Source organism: Streptopelia decaocto (assembly GCF_964273445.1).
Source record: "Streptopelia decaocto genome assembly, chromosome: 13".
In the NCBI taxonomy this organism is placed as follows: Eukaryota; Metazoa; Chordata; class Aves; order Columbiformes; family Columbidae; genus Streptopelia; species Streptopelia decaocto.
The window spans coordinates 8,250,646-8,272,015 of record NC_138668.1 but is presented as its reverse complement, the minus strand read 5'-3'; the positions used below and the strand labels follow the sequence as shown (position 1 = coordinate 8,272,015).

General features: G+C 40.7%; 1 protein-coding gene across 7 annotated transcripts in view; it reads left to right on the top strand.

Annotated features, from left to right (window-relative positions):
* Positions 1-21,370, top strand: part of CRAMP1 (cramped chromatin regulator homolog 1) — a 40,489-nt gene that overhangs the window by 13,798 nt on the left and 5,321 nt on the right. For 5 of the 7 annotated variants that reach the window (XM_082064883.1, XM_082064882.1, XM_082064881.1 and 2 more), the window contains exons 7-20: positions 4,351-4,436; positions 5,004-5,127; positions 6,267-6,348; positions 7,380-8,645; positions 10,712-10,889; positions 13,838-14,019; positions 14,708-14,782; positions 15,825-15,906; positions 16,634-16,738; positions 17,702-17,880; positions 18,445-18,525; positions 19,819-20,053; positions 20,391-20,555; positions 21,210-21,355. In XM_082064883.1, coding sequence (XP_081921009.1) covers positions 4,351-4,436; positions 5,004-5,127; positions 6,267-6,348; positions 7,380-8,645; positions 10,712-10,889; positions 13,838-14,019; positions 14,708-14,782; positions 15,825-15,906; positions 16,634-16,738; positions 17,702-17,880; positions 18,445-18,525; positions 19,819-20,053; positions 20,391-20,555; positions 21,210-21,355 — 2,986 coding nt within the window. The remainder of the gene's footprint in view (positions 1-4,350; positions 4,437-5,003; positions 5,128-6,266; positions 6,349-7,379; positions 8,646-10,711; positions 10,890-13,837; positions 14,020-14,707; positions 14,783-15,824; positions 15,907-16,633; positions 16,739-17,701; positions 17,881-18,444; positions 18,526-19,818; positions 20,054-20,390; positions 20,556-21,209; positions 21,356-21,370) is intronic. The other 2 variants (XM_082064886.1, XM_082064885.1) reach the window with 2 other exon arrangements.

The window sequence follows — 21,370 nt, the reverse complement described above, 5'->3', positions numbered from 1 at the left end:
TCTCTCCAGGCTCAACCCCCCAGTTCCCTCAGCTGCTTCTCATCAGACTTGTGCTCCAGCCCCTTTCCAGCTCAGTTCCCTTCTCTGAACTCTCTCCAGAACCTCAAGGTCTCCCTTGTCATGAGGGGCCACAAACCGAACCCAGGATTCCAGGTGCAGCCTCACCAGCGCCAAGTACAGGGGGACGGTTGCTGCCCTGGTCCTGCTGGCCACACTGCTCCTGATACAAGCCAGGATGCTCTTGACCTTCTTGGCCACCTGGGCACACTGGTGGCTCATGTCGACCAACCTTTTCCTTGAAATTAGAAGAGAAATTGTGGATTGGCTTGGGTTTTGTACAGTTAAAAAAAAAAAAAATCTTAGCAGTGAATTTTTTCATATAACAAAATGATTCTTAAGGGAAATTACTTTTTTAAATTGGAGTTATCAGTTAAAGTGGGCCTGGGGTGAGTCCTTTTTCCCTAATGTCCTGAATATCTCTAGAGTTCACGATATACAGTCAGTTTGGTCTCTGTGTTGTACTGGAAAGCCTTTCTAATAGTGTGTCATCCAAATAGACTAAACCATAATAAATAAGACTGACTTGGCAAGCTGTAGCATCAGTCTAGCACTTTGCATGATTAAGACCTTAGTTCTTCTAATTACTTGTTAATGAGAGCTGATGATTTCTATGAAGTCTAGGTGTTCTGTTGTAGGCTGTCTACTTTTTACTGTACTTTTCTTTTGAATTAGTAGAACTATTCTTTTTCCAGCCTCCCAGCCATAGATTTCAGTTAGGAAACTGCAGTCTCTAAATATATCTGATTTTACATTAGTTTATAGAATAACTTATTATCAGACTCTTCTCTAGACTGCTTGAAGCCCATCATACTTTATGAAAAAGGGAATTAGGGGAATTATTCCTGGCTTTCCAGGCAGAACACCTGAATCTAGAGAGCTGGGATGCTACTTCTAAAATGTATCTTGGGGACAGTGGAAATAAAAGTATCGGTTGCTGTAATTGTGGAAGAGTGCTGTAGCACTAGGGCAAAAACTTCTACATGATGTTTTTAATGTTGTTTTGTCAAATTCATGTATGTTCTGTGTCCCTTCATTTACTGAACAGTGTATTTTCCTTGCTGACTTCTGAACTGTGCCGTTTGCTCTCAGTACTCGGGAAACACAGTAGTTCCTGCTCCTCTAAGTGCTATCAGCAGTTTTGCATTTGTTCTATTTAATATGATTTTCCTCATAGATTTTACTATTTATTTTAATATATCTTCTGTGACATGTTTTTCTCACTTTTTTCTGGCTTTTATCCTAGGTTTTGGTGGGTGGTTTTTTTCCTCTATCTGCCTTTAAAGCACAGATAAATATGCAGCTGGGATCTGATGATGCTGATCTGTTGTTCATTTGTGAGCTGCTCTGTGGTGGTAACAGACCCGAGGTGCAGCTGAGCAGGTGGTAGACAAATTGATTAGGAAAAACCACCAGGAAGCTTTCTGACCAACTGTTTAGGCTCTTGAAGAGAAATAGAAAATAGAAAAATGAACAGCGGCACTTTTCTTTTTCCTTCTTTTTCTTGATCGAAGTAGCTCAGCTGTTCTAGGTGGATCAAATGGCCTTTTGAGCATTTAGGCCCTTCTTTCAGTCACCTTCAAGTCATATGATGGAACAATTTCCACAAAGCTTGTCTGGTTTAGATAGTCATATCAGTTAATTTAAGAAGAAATAATGTTTCTCCCCACAAACCCCTTCTCACTTACACCCTTACACTGTCAAAGCAACAATAATAATAATGCTATTTCTGACCAGCTAAAATCAAAATGCAGGAGGAGAGTCTGAGCTCACACAAGTAGTCAAAGGAATTTGCTGTCCTGAAGTAGTGTAAATTTGCAGTTGAGCAACCAGTTTCAAGGTGCATTGAATTATTGGATTTATTTTCACTGGCTTTAGTGGATTTTGATTGAGGCTGTTATGAAACGGTGTTTTCTGCTAGAACAGGAGGGAACATCTAGGCATGTCCTTACTAAGCAAGGAGATCATTACAGCAGTTCTGATTGCTGTAATGCTGTAATTAACTCATTGCAGGAACAAGGAAGACAGTAATTTTGGCTCGTTCATGCAGCAGCTTTGTTTTCCCTACAACTGTTCTATCACATTCCCAGACTTTGTGTTTTCTAACGGTTGGGTGCGTTCGTGCATCGTATCATCTCAACGGGAGCTTTATAAAATGACTTACTGTGATGAACAACATTAGTGGTAATGGAGTAAATGCAGCTTTCATTGAATCCCTGTAGTTAAAAGCAGAAGGGATTTGTTGTGAATCATGAGAATGTTGTTACTTTTGCATAAAACAATCTAACAGGAAGAGTGATTTCTAGGAGCTACAGTAAAAGTCGAAGAGGTTTAGTCCTCAGCTGTCTTTTTCAGTTACTGTTCTTAGAGGAAATAATAATAAGCACTGGGCAGAGAAATGTAATATATATATATATATAGGTTTTTATTTAATGCAAATAAGTTATGTGAAGTCCTTCAGGTTTTGCTCCAGGCGCTTTTGTACGAGGCTGCAGCTCCTGCCTGCTGGCTGAGACCAACGTTTGGGCTTGAGAAAAGAAGTGGAGATTCTCCACCTAGAGGTTCAGACCCAGGAGGGGAGTTGTCCAAACACTGACCAGCTGAGTTTGAGAGCAGCAGAACCTGTAGTCGAGTTTCCTGTGTGTACATGGCAGTACCCATTAACTTGACATAAGTGAGTTTGTGTTAATTCATACTGATCTTGTCCTCACTTGTGTTGAAACTTAGTTTATTTACACATTTAAAAAAAAAAGAGGAGGAGGGTGCTAGCTGCATGTGATTAAACTTATTTTCAGGAGATTTAGTTTCTAAAAAATGCTGATTTTTCTGATAAAATCATACTTGCACTTTAATGACAAGAGGATGTTTAATATCATGCATGAAGGCTCAGGTGTCCATTGCCATGACCAGGAGGAAGTTTTACCTTTCATCGTTGCCTTATGTCATTGACTAGATACCCACAAGTGTTCCTGAGTCTTTCCACTGGCAGAGATAGGCCATTGCACTCGATGGGACCCGCTGTCTTCAAACAGTTCAAGTTGGCGTTAAGTTGAAGGAGGAAAAGTAATAACAATGCTTCTGTTATAGCAGCTCTAGTGTTGTCTGCTGTTGCAGATGTGGAAATAGGAAGCATTATTTAAAACCAGACAAGTAGCTCTTAGGTCTTTTTTATTTTTTCTTAAGTAGCACTATTGCTAGTTTCTCCTTAGCAGTTGAGAGCCTTCTCTTCTTCTCATCGGTTGTGCCGTCACTACTTCTGTGTCGGGGCTCGTTAGGAGGAGTGGGGGCTGACATGTTCCCTTGAGCTTCTGGCAGCTCAGTGCAAGTTGAGGAAATCTGCCCTTCCAGCCCTGGGATATTCTGAATCTGTAGAAGCTCACAACTTAGGAATTGAAATGTTTGAGCTATACTCCTCATCAGCTCCATCTTCTCAGGTCTGGCTTCACTTCTGCTGCCCTTTGAGAATTTCTCCCTGAGCAGTATAGACAAGTGCTCTTTCTACCTGATGTCTTCTTATCAGCACAGGAAAAAGTAATTTCATTTTACTTGCAAAGACTTGTGTTCAATGCTGCTTCTATGCTACCTGATCCTTATTGCTTGAACTATTAGGTAGCAAATACTGCCGTTTGTGGCTTTGGTCTCAGAGTTTGCCTTCTAAGTCTCTAAAAACAAAGCATTGGGTTGATTGAGTGAAGAACTCAAATAGTTCTACTGTGTGAAAACAAAAATGGTCTCTTGCTCTTAAGGATCTTTATAGTTGTTAATGTGGTATTAAAGCCAAAAGACAGTGAAACCGTACTGTAAGAGTTACTTTGTTCAGATTCCCATACAAGCTGTTAGAGCTCATTTCTGCAACAGATGTGGTGTTGATATTCCAGAATGGAAGACTCTTCAGAAACTTTTGACTTGTTCTTCCCATAATTAAGAGCTAGGAGTATAAAGAGGAGGCTAAAGCAGAACTACTTGTCTTTTATGAGGAAGCTATCTCTGAGGGTTCTCTTCAACTGAAATAACATAATTCCGGTCCGCTTTATAAAATAGCAATCCCTTCCTAAACAGACAGCCCAGTGTTGCATGAAAGTCTGGAAGAGAAGGGTCACAAGAGCAGCATTTCTATAATGAAAAGTAGGGTGATAGAAAAGATTGAAGGCTCTTGTTAATATGCACTGCAAACCCTTTTATTTCTTCTTCATTCCTATAACCATGACTGCATTTGACTGTGTCCCTAATACATATGTATTCACGAACGTTTGTTAATGGTACCTGTACATACTTCTTTTTCAATGTATTCAGGGCTACGACTGTTCGTTACAAAGGCAGAAACCTTCGCATCAAAGCTCCGATGTGCAGGGCTTTGAAGAAACTCTGTGATCCAGATGGTAAGTGAGAGATGCTGGAATGTGAAAAGGTTTTAAGAGATGGTCAGAAGAATATGAGGGAGAGCAGGCCTCTTTTGATGTGCACATCACTGGCAGGGGGATGTGTGCTATTTCACATTTGTGTTGGTCACAGATATGTCTCTATTGTCTTACTTATCCTGTTTGCTTGTATGATTCCAATAACTTTGGGACCCACCCAGCTCTCTAAGTCCTGGAGTCACTAACTAAATTAAAAAGGAAATAGCTACACCAGCCAAGATCGCTCCTGCTTTACCAGTTGTGCTTTCACTGTATGTGAAGTTCAATCCCTTGTGCCAGTGAATAAGCAGTAGTATGTTGTTTAGCATTGAGCATTTTAGACTTTTTTTTAGCTTCTCCAGTTCAGCTATGTGTGATTTTATTGTTATTATTATTTTTTCTTCTCTTTCTTCCCCCACACAATAAGTAGAATCAGTGCAGTTTAAAGGTCTGAAATACTGTACTCGTTCAAAGTTTCTTGAGCAGATAGTGTTCTGTCCAAGTTGTCCTTGCTTTGACTCATACCCTTTGTGCTTCGTCTCCCTTCAGGCGTTAGTGATGAAGAGGACCAGAAACCAGTACGTCTTCCTCTCAAGGTCCCTGTGGAGTTGCAGCCACGAAATAATCATGCATGGGCTCGAGTACAGAGTCTTGCCCAGAACCCACGTCTTAGGTAATGAAGAACTGATTGTGGTACTCAGAACAGAACAGGGAAATGCATGAGCAGCATTCTACTATCTTCCTACTATCTGCCAACTCGACAGTTCATCTTTGATAATGCAGTTTGCTTAAATGTACTGGTTCTGAAGGCTTTGTCCAGCCAGGGTACATGATTGTTGTAAACACGAGGTGTCAGACTTGAAAATTGGATTGCTGTTGTTCTTTGTGTCTTTTAGCTTGAGTAATGATAGAAACTCCTAGAGTTGGAGATAAATATACTTTGTGCTACTTAACGCAGTTGTCAGAGCAGAGCACACGTAAAATAGAGAGATGCGGCACTAGTTCTACTAAAATTTGTGTTGAATGTACCATGAAACAGAGGCACAGGAGACAGAAGTAAAACAATGGTCAGAGGCACCTGCACCAAGACTCTGAACGTGTCAACTGCAACACAGTGATACTAGCAGAAAGGAAAGTATTTGTAGCTTAATCTCCTCCCTGCAAAAGGTAGTTGATGCTGTTGTTTCAGTGTCATCGATGGCTCATCGTCCTGGTACTTAGATTCAGTCCAAGACTGAGGGCAGGAAAAGCAAGGCCTCTGTGATGTTGATTGTTCTTTCAAAGAGAGTACTTGGTTATAATGACCAGAGATCATGCAGAGAGGAGAATGAAGATTTTTAGCATTAGATTTATTTTGTAAAATGCTTTGAGAGCAAAAAGTAAATGTTTGGGATTTTTTTTGTGCCCCTTTTGTTCTTTGCTTCAACCACATGAGCGACCACCACATGTGGCAGTTTTGTGCCTTGCCTGCACTTCTGTCATTTAGCTAAATTGTACCATCTTTTCCTGTCTTCTTCCATCTGGATAAATGAGTATCTTGAATCATGGCAATCAGATTTATCTGATAGGCTCTTAGGTCTTTCTTATTTGTGAATTATCTGGATTTTAAAGTTGCAGGATAACATGTTTTTGTTTTCCTTTGTGTTTTTGTTTGTTTTTCTTAAAGCTGGGGGGTTGGTAGGTGTGTTCTCTGTCCTTGTGTTACAGAATGCCAGTTTTTTCCCTTAATTCCCACTCCAGCATCAAGGCTGTGATTTGAACTTGTGCTTACATTTTTTCTTTGTTCCCTTGCTTTGTTTATCTTGCCTACAGGATGATTGTGGAGTTACATCGGAAGGTCTCCAGCCTCATTGAGTTCCTGAAGCAGAAGTGGGCTCTTCATGAAGTGCGTATTGTATCCTTTTTCTGCTTAAGTCTGTTCTGTATGTAAGTGTCCCAGAAGCAATTCCCTTTTTATTCTGAGCTAATTTTTGCATCAGAAATGTGATTCTACCTCATAAATTTACCAGCCTGTGCTTAGGAAAAGTAGAGGTTAGTATCTCAGCATCACTAACAGAGCCTTTCTTGGGAAATCCCATAATATTCCACTTTTACCTCAACATTTCTCTACTATGTTCCCCTGAAAAGCTGGTTAGTAATAAATGAAGCTCCATGCCTTTATTTAGTTTCCTAAACAGTGACTTACTCTGTTTTGTTATAGATGGGTGACATCCATGGAAACCTGGATAATAACTGATGATTTTGTTTCCAATTTCGGCAAAGAGATTAAGGCCAGATCTTTCCACTTGCTTCATGCAGTTTCACTAAATGAAGGCTTAAGCTTCTTGTCTGGGTAGCTGCTACTACCTGTTGTGTATCTATGTGCTGTTAGAGACATCCCTCCCTCTGAACTTTGATCCCTGGGGTAAAAGGATTTGTGAGTTAACAGCAGTTCTGTTCTCCTGTTGACTGGTTTGCTATATCCTGTTCTTAGTCCTCTAATTCAGGCTTTTCTGTTTAATTTGTGAGCCTGGAAGAAGTAGCAGCATAGCACTTGAAACTTAGAAGGATGTCAAAACATAACAGATGGAGGTTACTGCACAGAACAGGGAGTCTGTTTCGCTATGCATTGGGGTTTTTTGCTTGGTTTTGTTGAGGTTTGTCAGTGAGTTGGGTTTTTTTACGATTACAATGGTATGTGAAGCAGAGTTGAGTAATTTTGTCTGAAACGGAGATTAGGTTTGTGCTTGTAGCAGGTCTTTGTGTAGACCTTATCACCACAAAAGGAGTTTATTTCTGTTCATGGAGTCTTCATACCTGTGCTGAATAGAGAACATGTCCTGATCAGTTTGGTTTTTTTTTTTTTTTGACTTGCAAAATAGGCTGTGAGGTGCTTGTTGGGAAGGGGCAGATGGTTGTTGTATTCTTTGACACATCTTTTTTTAGCGTAAAACACTAGAAGAGCGGCAGCTTCAAGACTCCAGAGACTCAGAAACAAGAGGCAGCTTCCCAGAGGAGAAAGTGATGCTCCATCTCTTCCCAGGAGAGAACTGTACGCTCACCCCACTGCCTGGGGTAGCCAGAGTGGTCCACTCCAAGGCTTTCTGCACAGTGCATTGGCAGGAAACCGGCAAATGCAAACAGAACACGAAAGAGTCTCACTTACTACCCCCTGCACAGATCCTGGGCATACAGAGTGGTCAGGGGACAGCTAGGGGACAGCTGAAGTACACGCGGGGAACAGAAGGTAAAGGTCTTGGAAGGGCAGAGAGCACTACAGAGTCAAGCAGAACCTCTCAGCCCACAGCTGAAGTTTCTGCAAGCACTGAAGATGCCCCCCCAGAGCCTGGCCTGTTGGAAGGAACAGCCTCGAATCTTGGCATCACTAATTCTCTCCAAAAACCACCTTCTGGGCTTCAGGATCCGGGAGGGAACCATGAGAAGCTGAGCTCAGTGGCCTTCTGTGTGGAGGGCAGGGAGGCCCTGGGTGGTGACCAAGCAACTGTGCTACCATCGTGCAGCACCGCTTGTGCTTGCAGTAAGATCCCTGATGTGGAGGAACTGTCTCTGCTTGATCCATTCCCACGGTACATGAAGTCCTGTCAGGACCTGATTGTCCCAGAGAAATGTTCTTGCACAGACAAACTGCCTGGGAAAGACTCTACTCCAGCATCTGGTGATACTTCTCCTGTGGCTTTTCCAGGCGGGAGGAGCACAGAGACACCTGACTCCTGTTCACAGCTGCCGAGAGGTGGTGTGGCTTCACCCGGCAGTGGCCCATCCAGATACGAAACTCAGGCTAGCCACAGCCATGGCCAGCAGTTTGATGCTTGTACCAAGGATATAACAGATGCAGTAATGGAGGATTCTCAAGAGAAGCTGGGCTCCTCATTTCCACCTCCACCTCAGGGACAATCTAGTACAAAGTCTCTCAAGGATGACCCAAGCCGGCTCTCTCAACAGGTTAGAGAAGAAGGATGGAGTCTACGAACTTCTGAGAGCCTCACGCTGGCTGAAGTCTACCTCATGATGGGCAAACCGAACAAGTTGCAGCTGGAATATGACTGGTTGGCTGTCTTGGAGCCAGAAACCCAGGATGCAAGGGAGCCAACATCTGAGTCAAGTGCTGTTCCTGCATGTACCACCCTTCACAAGCAGAGACTCCTAAACTGCCTTTTAAAACTCATCTCTACTGAAGTCAATCCCAAACCAGTAAGTAGCTCTTGTTCATGCTCCAAATGCTAAACTCTTATTTCATCTGGGGAATAATTGCCCTCTCCTGTTTTCATAGTAAGTCAATGACCAGCCTTGTCAAGATCTTGAGATACCAGTGTTTTAGTTTTTTGTTGTTTGTTGTTTCAGTTTGGTTTTTGGTTGTGGTTTGTTTGTTTGTTTTTAGGTTTTGTTGGTTTTTAAAGGCAACAACACGACCCAACTCGTTACAGAGTGGACTGTCTTTTCCTCAGTATGCTGCATTTGCTTTTTACAGTACATTTTTGTTCCTGGTTTACTGTGAGTCTCAGTTGTATTACAGTGAACATTTAATGTGAGTATTGAAAAGATTAGTCGTACGGTTAGGTTAGGTGGATGCCTTCTATTCTCTCTCACATTCATAGAACAGCCCAGGTTGGAAGTGACCTTGGCAGGTCATCTGGTCCAAACTTTTGTGGGAAGTGGAGCCTGGGTGACAAAGGGAGCCCAGATGGGATTAATATTCTACATGAAAACTGCAACCTTTAATTTTCAGTGTTTATGTAATTCAAGTAACACCAAGTATCAGTGTGAAAAGGATTTATTTCTTTGGGATAGCATAGCAAATGTAACTGTGCCTGCCATAGTGATTTTTGTAAAAGTTGCCAGGCTCTAGAATAGTTATTTAACAGACCCAGAAAAAGATCTTCCTTAGGCAGACAACAGGGAATGAACTTGCTGTCCTTCTCATGCACTGTAACCAACGTTAAAGATTTGCCCCTGTGATAACTGGGCAGCCCTTTCTGCCTAGTGCAACCAGTTGAAACTTAGTAAACATCCTTTTAAAGACCAAAAAGACACTGAATCCAACCTATCTGACCAAATTCCTGTGATGGAGATAAGGTAAGTTAGATATCCTTTGCATCATATTGTGGCATAAGATAAAAATATATCACTATTCCCAAACACACATAGTTCTTTGATCTATCTTTGTTGGTGCAGACTTAACCATTCCACCCCAGAAGCTCCTTTTGATCCTGATTTTATAGACATAGAATGTAGGATTTAAAAAAATTAAAACCATCTCTGCTTAGATACAGCTCCAGATATAGACTTTGTTTAAATTATAAAGGCTTTTGGTCTGACATCTCACAGATCTGTGACAGTGTCTCCTCTTTTAGCATCTCCTTCTGGTGACATGTGACAGCCAGGGATGACACTATTAAACAATCACAAACTAGGAAAAAAACATGTCCTTAGGCTTTGATGGGGAGGGATAGAAGACGGGAGGGGAAAACCAGCGGTTTCTATTTGCAAGTGTTTTCCTGTCACTTTAGCATTCTTAGTGTCTTAATCGGAGTAGCTTAGTGCTCCTGAAAAACAATGGAGCTCTTTCAGATATTTACCGTATCATACATTCCAATAAAAAGAAGTAACATAGCCGGTCACTCATGAGTGTGAGTGGTAATTTTATGCCTGTGGTTGCACACAGATTCCTTAAAAGGGGAGCATTTTCTGAAAAAGGGTTTAAACAACTTAAAAAAATAACTGAATAGGCATGGAAGATTAGTAAAGCACCTTACCGTGTGCCTCTTGCTATTGCTGTATTACAGTATGAAATAGGAGAAAGGATGGAAAAAATATAAAACTATTGGTCCCTCCTTGATTAGAATTAAGAGCAAAATATTTTTGTCCAGGTGTACTTCCAACAAGAGGAATTAGAATTTGTGAAAATTAGTTTTGCACTGAATTACAAAGAAGACCTTTTCCATTTTTGTGACAAATCTGTGTCTTCTTTTTTTTTCTTCTTGTTATGCTGGGGTGGTCCAGCACACTGTGTGAAGCTTGTTGAGTGTTAACCCAATTGTAACACGAATTAATGATCTGATGACATTTAACACTGCTAAATGCACAGAAAGGGAATTTCTGCTGCCCACCACACACACACAGAGGTATTGGTTAGATTACTTAAAGGTATTATAGTATGTCAGGTTTGTATCTTTTTTTAGCTTCCTAAGTAGCATGAGTTTAACAATATATTTGTTGTAACAGTACCCAATGCTCACCTAATGTGTCTGCATTTCTAGACGCCCGAGATGAGCTCTGTTGCCACGTCACCTATAAAGCCTGTGCAAGAGGAGCAGTCTCTGACTCCTCCGGGAAAGGTCATTGCCATCAGCACCAGGAGTCCAGGCTGTGCACGAAACCAATCTGCCCTTCGCAACAACAAGACTTTTTCTCCCGGTGCTGCGTCCAGCTCCTCAGGTGAGTGTTCGTACAGATCCATTTCAAGAGGTCAGACTGTGGGTACCTCGTACCATGAGGAGCACATACCAGTAATGTACCACCGGGAGAATGAGTGTTCTTACTCTTAGGAATTTAACTCTTTAAGAATATTGGTGTGTGATAATTTGCTTTAGAGTTGTCCTAAATTCACTATTTCCTTGAATCCTGCAAAACAAGGCATGTCAATAGAACAGTTGACAATGCAGAAGAACTCCCATGAGTCGCTCCTACAGATGCTGCTGGTGTGTGTTACAGGGTAGGGGATTTCCAGGGAGTGGAGGCTTATGGAGCAGGAGAGTAAATATGTGGTGTAAAGTGTGTTGATAAAGTAAAAATTTTATTTGCCATTCTGCCATCATAAAATAGGGAATGATTTTGAATTACCTTCTAATAGAAGGTGCAGCTGCTATAACTTGTGAGCTCTAGCCATACAGACCAAAAATTTCAGTTCTGTTGTCCAGTCCAGTTGCATTCGCCAGCAAATGTTTTATGACTTCAGAAAGTCTGTGAAGGTGTCAGGGTTACTGGGAGCGATTGTGATTCTTATGCTGTCCTTTGCAAACCCATGGTGTAAGAAGCAATGGACCATGAGCAATTTAACTGATGATGCCAAACATACTTGATGCTCTGTGTGGTTTTCATTTTAAAATGATATAGCAATTTAATCTTTGTCTAGAGCTTCACTGCTTCATTGCAGACAAGGATGTACTTACTTAAACATCTAGTAAAAATCCAATAATTTAATAGATCAAACAGATAAATTGTTATACTTCAGTGAGATACAGAGGCTTGAAGGACAAATCTTTTTAAATCAGACTTGCAAATAGAATCAAACTTCCTTAGTTTGCAACATTCATTTTTTATGAGATTGTACTTCATGCTTCCCTAATGCCTTGAAAATCCTTCCTGAAGCATTTTAAGGAAGAGTAGGGATCCTCCGCAGAGGATCCCAGACAGAAACAGCAACAAGATAACAATACTTTGTATCTGATCCCCTGGAAACAGACACCTGTTCTGTTTACATAGAGCTTCATTGATTCAAAACCAAATATAATTGTCCATGTTACTCTTTGATTCACATCACAGAATTGCAAGTAGGGCTCTGCAGCACTAGGGTTTAACACATTATAATGAAGTGTATAGTCTTGAGAGCAATGCCAGGACTGAAAGGTACAGACTCAGTATTCCTGCTTTTGTGCAGTGCTGAAGAGACTGAAGTTGACTTCAGCAGAGCTGTTTGGCTGGAGCAGAGGAGCAGTAAAAGCATGTTTCAGTACAACTTTCTACCTAATTACTTAGTTTCGCTTCCAAGCATTCTGCCCGGTGTAATACACTGTGCTTGGGCCTCAGGTAGTGGCATTCCACAGGTCACACAGATACCTGAGCAAGTCCAGTATCTTCACCCTGAGTTGTGTCGTTTTGGTAGACAAACTGAATGCCTTTTATCAGCCCTGATCAGGGTGTCCTGGATCTAAAACAGGATTGCTTGTGGTCTGGATTGCAGCCTTTAGTATACAGTAATTATCAAGCTGCTTTGTATCCTCACACACAGTGCTATTAAATGACTGCAGTACTTTGGCTGTCAGAAGGCAAATAGCTGGGTTACTTTTGGTGGTGAGAGTTCTAGGTGTGTTCCCTTATAGACTTTGGTCTTGAGTCTGTCTAGGTGCTAGCTGCTTTTTGGTTTTCATCTTTTGTGTTTTTTATTTAAAGATAAATGGATTTGGCTTTCTCAGTAGAAAATAAAGATAGTGTGTATACACTCCAGAAGAACTGAAAGGGCTGGGAAACAGACAGTTCCATAAAAACCACACAGCCAGCTGGAGAAACAAAAAAGAGGATAAAAAGAATCTTGCAGAGAGATAGTGACAGCTGTGATGCAATATCACCTATAGTGCTTAAAATATCACTATGTAATTATAGTTGCATCCCTTTATTGTTTTTTTTAAAGATAATACCATGTGTATTATCTTCAACAATTCTCTCCAACTCCTGGTCAGGCAAGAGGCACAAATTTATATGTTGTTCTGCATTTAATTGATCCTTTGGAAAAGTAGCAGCATCTAGAGCAGAAGGTGGAGGTGGCAATTTCATCTTTTAAACAGGAGGATAATAAAACCTACAGGTTTATTTGTTAGGTAAATACAGTTTGATGTTCTCAAAACACTTCCTGACTTCTGTTGTGTGTACCCATCTCTGCACTGGGGTGGCCCAGGCAGGTGGCTCCTGCCTCCCAGCCAAGTTCTCCAGCAGATGCTGGGGTACCCGGACAAGCAGGGATGCAGTGAGTGTGAAATCACCATCATTGTCTGTTGTAAGGAAACCCGGTGTTGCACATGCAGCGAGCACTTCTGGGGACTAACTTTTTTTAAAGTTCTGTCATCTGGAAGATATTTTGGTAAATGGATCCCTGCTCTTTCATTTCTCTGTCACCAGAATGACTTTATTTGGGTTGCACTTTAAATTACCATGGGGGTTGGCGGAGAGTGTAAACAAAACATAAATATTGTGGAATGAATCTGTGTTTTTATTAGCTTCCCCTACAAAAGGAATGGTGGATATACAATTCATTTTGTGGGAAGGGCTCTGAAGTATTTCTACAAGATAAACTGGTTAACACAGTCTGTGTGGGGCTTAAAACTGGGTGTTTAGATTCCAGTTTCCTTAGTAGCATAAGATTGCATTTAACCCCCTTCTTCCGGGGATTTCAAGGCGAGTGAATGTTTGCAGTGTCCTTGTGGAGCAGGTAAATACTGTTCATCTGCAGGTGGGAAAACTGAAGTATCGAGAGTTTCATGATTTGAGATCACAAACAGATGGTGGCAGAACCAGAATCCTGAAGCCCCAGCACTCTGTATTGTCCTTCAGTTACTGAATACTTACTTGCTGTTTGTTTTCACTTCATTTAAATTGTTAAAATCTTCTAGGTTTGAGAAATCTCCCTAGACCTCTCTTGGTGGCTGGTCCTTCAAGTTCTGGAAGCACTGATGCGGACGGTGGACTCTTTGCCGTTCCTACAACTCTACCACCCAACAGCCGCCATGGGAAACTGTTCTTGCCCAGCAAAGAAGCAGAACTGACCTTCCGGCAGCACTTAGACACAATCAGTGTAAGTGAGATGACTGAAGAAAAAAAAGTAGCATATTGTGCCTGAGCCAGTATCCAGTTGGTATTACTAGGTTTTTTGGGGTCTTCAGAAAGCATGGGCTTCCCTGTGAAGCAGTGCTTCTGGTCATGCTCAGGCATAACATTATATTACCTGAGATTAGTCCAATTCTAATTATGTAACTATACTTGCAAGAGGCATGACCTTTTCAGATCTGAATCTGAATGCTATTGCACAGCCTGATGAAACTGGTTCACTCTCTAATTAAGTTGCTTCAGCAAATGTATTTGCCAAGTTTAGCAAAACTGATATCCTTCTTATCGGGCAGCTAACGTTAATACAACCTCATTGCTGTATTTAATTCAAATACTTTATGTTGTGTTATGTTATATATACAATCTCAGTAACAGTTTCATAGCAAGCTGCAGTAGTTAGGTAGCAAAATGACTTTTTTTGGCAAAAAGCTTTATCTCCATAAAACAGAAAAAAAAGGAAAAAAAAAAAAAACAAACAAAAACAACCCAAACATTCCTGGTGGTAAATCTTCCTACTCTAGCAGAAAGATTATTCTGCTGTCTGAAACAAATAATAAATAGGTACAACTTTACTGAAAAACAGAGTTTTTGGGTATAATTTATTCTGTGTTTGCATGCTTAAAATACTTTCTAATGTATTTCCTGTTCTCGTCCAGATGCAGTCGGACTTCTTCTTGCCAAAGCCAAGGAAGTTACGGAACAGGCACTTGCGGAAGCCATTAGTAGTACAGGTCAGAACAACTGGCAAAGTGTGAAATGCCTGTTTTGCTTCCTGAATAGGTACCAGTAAGGCTGTAATGATTTGCCCCTAACTGAAACAAAAAACTGAACTTTCCTCACACATCTGGTGGAAAAGCGAAACTGAGCATATGAAAGAATGAACATTTTAATCTTTATTGTAACCAGCCATGTTATGTTCCCTGTACGAGGAATGTCAACAACAGTGATAGCCCAGTGCATGAGGTAGTTTAGAAATAATAAAAAAGGCCCTCACCTGACAGCAGGTTCTGCTGTTTGGGGCAGCTGGACCTGGCACACAAGCAGCGTGTTCATGTGGTATCCTGACTGTCATTGTTAGAGCTGTGAGTGCTACTGCCGCAACAGCTCCCTGTAGATATTTTTTCCTGCGTCCTCCTCACTAATGGCTGTTAAACTGGGGGAGTCATAAACGTCTGTAGTGATATAAAACATAACACTATTTGAAGAAACAATGACTTCTGGAAAAAAAAAAAGGGACTTGCAAGGAGATGTGTGGAAGAAGTAACCATGGAACTCTGGAGACCTAGAAATTACATGCGCACTGGGCTTTGGTACTAAGATATTCTGGTCTACGCAATTCCACTGGTTTTAAGAGCTCCCGAGTACGTAGAGCTGCCTCATTATTTCACACTTGTTTAATTGTAATGGAAGATCAGTTTGCACACAGACTAGATCCCATCCTTAAGGTCACTGCTGTAAATCCTGTGAGAGATTTGGAAATTACTGCAAGAATAATCAGAAAGGAATATAATTCTAAGTAGCATTTCTCAGATCATTGTCCATGTGGAAATTTTCTCTTGTAGTAGTTTACAGAGAAAACACATGATTCCTATCTATAGCTTCATTCTCAAGAATACATGGACCCTTATTGCTGTCTGTGGCACGACAGTCATGCCATGTAAATACTCTGCTTATTCTGGAAGGCACCGTGAACTTCTGTGCCTTAGAAGATGAGCTTTACCCTCTGTTCTGTGATTAAATATGTTCTGGTTTATTGTTATTTCTCTCACATAGAGAACGCTGCTCCCCAGGCCATCTGGAAACCCGTCCCAGCATGTCTGTTCCTTTTCTATCTTATCCAACTCATCCATTACAGGTGAGTCTGCATATCTTCTGTCTCTTTTATGTTGCCATGAGATGGACTGGAAAGTGTCCCTTAAAACTGCATGAAGGAATAATTTCTAAAAAAAGAGGAAAATACCCTTTCAAAACCACAGAGTCATTTACCAGTTGCTTGAGTCACTTCCTACAGGATGATGGAATTGTTCTCCTGGATCATTGTTAAGCAAGTCACAATTGTTACATAAATTTTTTTCTTCCATTTCCCAGTATTGAAAGCAGGGAAGAGTAGAGAGTTCTCTGCAAGGACACAAAATTTTGGAATAAATTACTTAGATCTGTTTTTTTTTTTTTTTTCATGTAAGGTGTATTCATTTGTCTAGATGTTACAATGGGCTTTTCCTAGTACCTGAGATACTGTTGAGATTTCATACGGTCTAATCAATATACTGCCCATTGGTCCTTTTCCGCTGATACACTGTTGAGTACAGTGGTAGTACAGGTGATTGCCCATCTTGGCTTAAATCTCAAAAATCAACATGAGACCTTAAAGGTTATCTTCACTGAAAATAATGAAAGCACCTTCAACACCACAGCAACACTTGCTGTTGCAGTTTGGTGACAAGGCACCAGCTAGTGCATCGCATGGCTGTTTCCTTGTCTCCACTGCTTGCATTCCTTGTTCGCTTCCATTGAACTGTGTTGTGCTCAGCTTTAAAGATGTTGATTTCATTTGCTGAGAGGTGTTTAATCCTTCACCCTAGGGAGAGGTTCATTTCGGCCAATCCAGTCCTCACTGACTAAAGCTGCTGTTTCTCGGCCAATTGTGCCCAAAGTTCTTCCAGCACAAGCTACCAACCATCTGTCTAGTAAGTCACTTCTTAAACAGAATGAGAGTCATGGTCTGTTGTGATCTGTATGATGTTACACTGTTGGTTTCTGTTTCCTAGGTAAAATCAGTAGTGCCTTTGGAAGTTAAAGACAACAGCTGTGTTATGATATTGTGCTTTCTGTGGCTCAGTGTGACTGCAGAAAGGAGCAGGCCATGGTGGGACAGTCTGAACTAGGTTCCTTCGCTGTGTCTGACCTGCAGGCAAAGCAAGGGCTTAGAATTTGTAACCACAGTTGAGCACTTTTGCCATGTTTTGTTGTAAAACCACTTTGAAAAGGGCTTGTGACATATTTGAAATAAACTTGCTTATCTACTAAAGTGGGATTGGGAATTCTGCAAGAAAGAAAACATGCCAGTGTACCCCAAGCAGATACTGTCTTGCAACAAAAGAATGAGTTCCATAATTAGAAGGATTAGTGACCTGAGAACAATGACTGCCTCAGTTTGACTTTCAGGATTCTCTATAATCGAAAGACATTCAGATGTTTTAAGTGGATTTTAGAAGATCTGGGTGAGGTTTACCCTGCAACAAATGTTTTTTGTATGGAGTCTAAATGGCTTATAGAAGCAAGATAATAAAATGAAGCTGCGTTGTTTTTGTAGCTCCTCTAGTAAACCATAGGAAATTTCTATAAATTGCATAACCAAATGCTTGACAATTTGCAGGACAAAAAAGAAAAAAAAAGAAGGGCAGGGGGGGCAGAACTAGTGTGTTTCTTTACACTGTTTTGATATACCTGATAACATCTTGGAACAGAGCAGGAAAATGAAACATTTTAGCTAAAAGACATGTTATACTTCATGAGAGGAACAACTGATACAGCTGTAAAGTTAGGACACTGGGCAGTTTAAAAAAGTAATCTTTTAGATGAGTCACAATAAAGTAATTGCCTGAAGAAAAGGCTTGTAATGTGTTTTTTGCTTTTTTGTTTCACAAAAGGTGCTATTGACTTGGCAGCTAAAAGTGCTGGTATTATCCCTGGTAGCCCTATGCCGGTCCTGGATACAGACGGTTTGTCAGGTGTGTCTCCATTGTCACCAGATGGAGTGACCACGGTGGTAACAGGGCAGGAGTCAACAGCAGCGCATCAGAACGGAGGCTCCATCGCTGGTGTAGAGGTCAGAGTCTCTTGAGTGTACTTCTAAAAGTAGTTAAGTGTCTTGCTCTTCCATGGTGTAAAAGAGCTGTATTATTAATTACTCTTTAATGAGCTTTCTCCTGGAGCTTGTGGTTTGACACTTTTATCATGGCAAACCCAGTCTGTGTTGTATAGTGCGTATTTTTGTTGTATAGTGTGTCTTTGTCACATTGAACAGATTTTTGTCTGATAAAATAGCTTTCAGCTAGGAGATTAAGTTGGCCATTGGGAAATCTGGGCTTGAAAAGAAATAGAAGTATTTCAATGAACAATAATTCAGGAGGGACTTTGGGGCAAAACATGAACTTTAAAGGCTGTATTTGGAATGGAAGCTGTGATTTCTCCTTGCTGTTTCTTTCATTGAGACCCAGATGCGTGTTAGTCCATGTCATTTTCTCAGGGAATTGATGGACGATATTGAAAGGCTTGATAGTAGGAAGAGCATTCATAAATGACGATGTGCACTTGTCTCTTACTTCCCCAGCTCAATTTGCAGTGTCTCTGTAAACGTTTGTCACTCACATGATTTCTGTTGTGGTTGTAGGGCTCAGGCCCCGGGTGTCGGGTGCCATTCATCAGTCTGCCAACGCGGCACGAGCAGGAGGCAGTTCCTGATGGTTTCCAGGTAGAGTATGTGTTGAAAGTTGAGTTGTATGAAATTGGTAGTGCTCTGAAAACAACACTGGTAGGACTCCTTAAAACCCCAGGTTCCCAGGTAGTTGTACACCATTGGTACTGTTTTATGGGAATCAAAATCTCTAGCATCTGAAGAAATTTAAAGAAAGAAATTTAGGAAAGCTGCTTAAATTTATGTGGGTGCCGTTCTCTAAAAAAGCAAAGCAAAGCTGACAGTCTGACCTCTGAAGGACGAACAAGTTTTATGTATTTCTTGATCCAGTGTGGGAGTTTATAATTACTCTGCTGTATTGTACATGTGTATTTTAGACATCACAAAGATGTCAGCAGTTGGCAATCCTGCTGCTTGTATGTTGCTGAAGGAAGAATGTTAAGACTAGAAATATGATTGTTATGCCAGCATCCTCTTCAGAGAAGTAATTTTCCTTATGCTGGATCCAATAAGACATAGGTGCTGCCACAGTTACTTTTTAAGTATCTAAGTTGTAAGAGTATTGTCATCCTATCCCCAAGTTCCTTCTCCAGGGAGATCCAGGACCTTGTGTTAGGCTTTCATTTTGTCACTTTCCACTCTGCCTGTAACAGTTACATGTGAACAAGGTCAAATTAATTTGATTGGAGAGCATAAAGGAGAAGAATATTTTTTGATGGCACAGATGTTAGGACATGAACCTACTGGGCATTTATTTGTGGTAATGGGGCCTTAGGTTCTGGTTCTTGCTCTCAGGGCAGCTTTGTGTATACTACGGAAAAAAATCACAAGCAGCTCTATGATGAGGTACTAATAATGAGACTCCTTAAAAAAGATCAATTGAGGTTTGGGAGTCTGGCTGTCAAGAGGAGTGAGTTAGCAGTTCAGAATATTTATATAACAGTTATAGGGTTTTTTGTCTACAAAAGGGCAAATTAATACTTAATTCTTTAGAACTATCTTATAGATTCATCAAAATCACATTAATATTATTATGCTTGTTTCTCTTATGTAGGCTGTATTAAATATTCTTTAGAATGTTACAGACCAATATTTTTTTCAGATGATCAGGCAGGATATGGGCTGAAGTGTATTTGTTTATGCTTACAGATATTTTAATGAAAATAATACAAATATATTAATAGTAATATATTTTTAAAATTTTAGGATTATCTGCTGGATTATTAGTCCTCCTTTAAAAAAAAATAATCTGATTTTAATCTGATGCTTAGGAGCTAAGCTGTCGCTTTTCAGAAAGATTGCCAAGTCCTTCATAAATTCATGAACAATTGACTCTGTTTCTTGTAACAGGGCACATCAGTCCTTTCTCTGTCAGAACTGTCCAAGACTCCTCTTCAAAATGGTCTTTCCACCCCTCCACTTCCCTCATCAGAGGCTTCCAGCACCCGGCTCTCTCCTCCCAATGTTTCTGCTCTCTTGGATATTTCTCTGCCTGGACCACCTGAAGATGTGCTTTCTCAAGGAGAACCTGCCACGCAAATCAGTGATTCTATCATTGAAATAGCCATCAGCTCTGGTCAATACAGTAAGTCCAGGCTTAGCTAAAGCCTTCCTATTAAGAAATCCCTGACATCTTACATGTCAGCAGAAACTTTTCCAGGAAGCAGTTCTTGGTTATTTTCTTTTGCAGTATTTGTTAGAAATAAAATTATCTGCCTAGCCTTTATATTATGGCACATATAGGTGTGTGTGTGTGTTTGGGTTTCTGTTTGTTTGGTTTTGTTGTAGTTTTGTTTTGTTTTTTTTTTTTAATTGTTGTTGTGTGGTGGTGTTTGTTTTTTTCTTTCTAAACATAAATCAGTGCAGTGTCCTGTAACTTTACTGTATTGACTGAATCAGTGATTCCTGACATTGGCTTACAGGTGAAGGTGTTTCTCTCTCTCCTGCAAAGCTGAATGGCAGTGACAGCTCCAAAAGTCTTCCGTCCCCATCCAGTAGTCCTCAACAGAACTGGATTGCCTCTCCCAGCCATGATCCCCAGTGGTACCCCAATGACTCCACAGACTCGTCTCTCAGCAGCTTGTTTTGTAAGTGTCAGTATGCAGAGAACAAAAACAAAAAGGTCTGTCTTTTGTTTTCTTTCTTTTTTTTTTTTCAAAAGAAGAAGAAAGCTGTTTATTAGAAGTGAATCGTTTGGAAAACTGTAAATGCAGTAGGATGTTGGTAGAATTCTTCCCTTTACATTTTCATTTCAGCAGTGTTGCCTTGAATACATTTTCTTTCTCTTTACAAGTCTGCTCCTGAAAATATCCTGTTGTTAGATTGGGGCCCATACCTTGGGGCAAATAATTCCTTGGCAGTTCTTTGTATTCTGTTTGGAGCCTGACTCATCAGTTAGGTTGAGACATTTTGGCTGTTCTGCCAAAATGAAAAGATGCCCTTGGCCCTGCTGTTGGAAAAATAGGTTTTGTTCTGTGCTTGGTGAGCATAATCTCAAAGACGTGAGATCACTCGGTTTGTTTGGGGTTTGGGTTTTTTTAATTAATATTTAGTGAGGCCAGTGTGTTGAGTCTCTGTACTCTTAGCAATATGCTAATGGTGTTCGTGCTCATAACACATAATTTTTAAGAGACGAGAGAAACGGATGTATCCTCCATTTTCTGTTTCCTTGTCTTGTCTCTTTGTTCTCCCAATTGCAAACATTCAGAGCAGTGACTTACTCATGTGCCTGTTCTTTATAGCAAGTTTCATCTCCCCTGAGAAGGGACGAAAAATGTTGCCAACTCCTGTTGGGACTGCTAGTGGCACCTCCTTACTGGGACCCAGCCTTCTGGATGGAAACTCACGGGATTCTTTTGTGTCACGGTCTCTGGCAGATGTAGCAGAGGTATGTCATCAAACT